Raw genomic sequence first — 2,289 nt, 5'->3', positions numbered from 1 at the left:
TTTTTTCATGTGACTTCTCATATTCTTTTTTTGTTAAAAACAAAAGGAAATGTTATCTGAATCATCTCTTAGAAAGAGATGTGTTAGAGTTTAGCAGAACAACTGCTAACTTCAGTCATGTGAAACAGGCAGCAATGTACAGTTCTGGTCTGTGCGCCAGGCTCAAAGTGTAGAGGGGCAGAATGCCCCGCAAAGGATCACCTGGCTCCAAGAGCTCCAGCGTTGACTTCACCACCTGGGAAACAGTCACAGTCAAATTGCACTTGACTGCTTTAAAAGCCTTCAGCAGAGGGGCATCTCAAGGCAAATGACACTTTCTGCTTTGTAAGTCTTCTGCAGCCATCCTTAGTAGAAAATGCTGGCTTCGTGACTAAACACAATTCAGACAGTACAGGATGTCCTTCTGATAAGTGCAGACCTCTTGTTAGCTGTGAAGTTGTTGTAGGACAGGGCTGTGTGACTATGTGCAGACCTGGATGTATAGCTTTGTGCTCCATGGGCCAGGCAGCGCACGCTGATCCCCTGCCACCTGCAGACTGCAATGGGAGAGGTTGGTGGTTTCATCACTGTGATCCTGTTCTCTGTTTTCCTTTTCTCCCTACAGGATGCTGACGTTTCTAATCAGATAATCCTTGTAGAGGACGTGCTGGCCAAGCTGTGTAAAACGGTGTATCCCCTAGCAGATCTCTTAGCTAGGCCTCTGCCTGAGGGAGTTGATCCACTGAAGCTTGAAATTTATCTTTCAGATCAGGACTTTGAGGTACAGAGAGAATGGGTGCTGTGTTACTCTCTGCATGTGTCTCTAACTGTGCTGTGAAGTAATTTGTCAATTTTGCTACTTATAAGTGCTTTTACTAATGCATATCATCTTGTTTTAATCACAGGTTGCATTAGAGATGACGAGAGAAGAGTACAATGCACTGCCATCTTGGAAGCAGGTTAATCTGAAGAAGGCAAAAGGACTTTTCTAAGTTGTGTTTTATTGGAGCGAGCACTAAAGGGATGTCTGTTTTCACTTTCTGTGCCCTTTAGAAGAATTGTACCCCACATTTACAAAATAAATAGAAATAATCTGAAGTTATTAGTGACTACCTATCTGGAGGTGTGTAATATTATAAAAGGCCAAGAGAACTCTTTGGAAATGGAATTCAGTTTTTATTCTTAAAGGTAATGTGTTTAAGCTCTGCTCTCCTATGCACTTAAACAGTAGTTTCTTGAGCTACTGCAGCAGGTGTCCTTTGGCTATATACAATACTTGCCATTTTTGTTTTTGAAGAAGTTCTCTTTGTAAAGTGTTATTTTGTTAGTTTGTGGATTACAAAGAATTTATATTTATATAAACACATAGAACAAGTATGTATTTAACAATGCAATATATATTCACTTTCAAGACTTTCATGTCAAAACTACAGAAAAGTAGCTGGATGGCAGTTGCTTGTACTGAATTAGCTGTACCACCAATATGTATCTCCTACGCATTCTGAACAGTTTCTCTTTGCAATAGGTAATGAATTGTTCTCAGTGCTGCTTCAGGTGCTAAACTGAACAAAGCATTTGTATTTATAGCATGGATTTCTTGAGAAACTATGCGAATCAACCTTTATACTTTATTATCCAAAAATGTATAGTGCCTTGTTTTTTGTGTACAGTTTATATACAAAAAAAAGATTGGTCTGCATTTTGAAGATGGCTTAGAATGGTCTCCTATGTTACTTTTATAATAGTAGAAATAAAAACATCTCAGTTTCTAATACTTGTTGTAAACATTAAACATGTCTTTTGTGATATAAGAACTCAAAAGCTTCTGAATAAAGTCTTAGTGACTGTAATCTGTACTAAGTCATCGGAATCTTCCATAACATGGTATTTTATCAAAATATTATAGCCTTAGATATTTGTGGGTGTTGCACAGAGTTATAATTTGAGAAGCAGAAAATGTAGAAAAAAAATCAATGTATGAAATAAAATTAGGTTGTGCAACACTTTATTGATGAACATTGGAAGAGTCACACAACTCCTATATCTTTTTGGTTGCCCTGTTTTATACATGAAACCAAAATTATTGTGCTGGTTTTCAAACTTTGAGAAAATCTTTTCAAACTTTGTGCAATTGGGAGTAAAACTTGAACTGAAAATGAGTATGGCATCGTGTCCATTCTTTCAATATGCACTGGAGTCAAAATAATTTTCATTCAGCTGATTAGGACATTGCGTAGAGTAATCGAGTAAAAATTTGCTATTGTTTGAAATATTTTCCAGGCATTTGGCATCTCCCTTAACAACTTGTCT

At 37.4% G+C, this 2,289-nt stretch overlaps 1 protein-coding gene across 1 annotated transcript in view; it reads left to right on the top strand.

The window, feature by feature from the left end:
* The window catches only part of SVIL (supervillin), a 105,759-nt gene extending 103,946 nt beyond the window's left edge, over positions 1–1,813 (top strand). The window contains exons 39-40 of the mRNA XM_010088215.1: positions 605–760; positions 885–1,813. Coding sequence (XP_010086517.1) covers positions 605–760; positions 885–971 — 243 coding nt within the window. The 3' untranslated portion in view covers positions 972–1,813. The remainder of the gene's footprint in view (positions 1–604; positions 761–884) is intronic.
* The last annotated feature ends 476 nt before the right edge of the window (positions 1,814–2,289 follow it).

The sequence above is a fragment of the Pterocles gutturalis genome, unplaced genomic scaffold, assembly GCF_000699245.1.
Source record: "Pterocles gutturalis isolate BGI_N339 unplaced genomic scaffold, ASM69924v1 scaffold4772, whole genome shotgun sequence".
Classification (NCBI taxonomy): domain Eukaryota; kingdom Metazoa; phylum Chordata; class Aves; order Pterocliformes; family Pteroclidae; genus Pterocles; species Pterocles gutturalis.
This window is presented reverse-complemented; position numbering and strand designations above follow the sequence as displayed.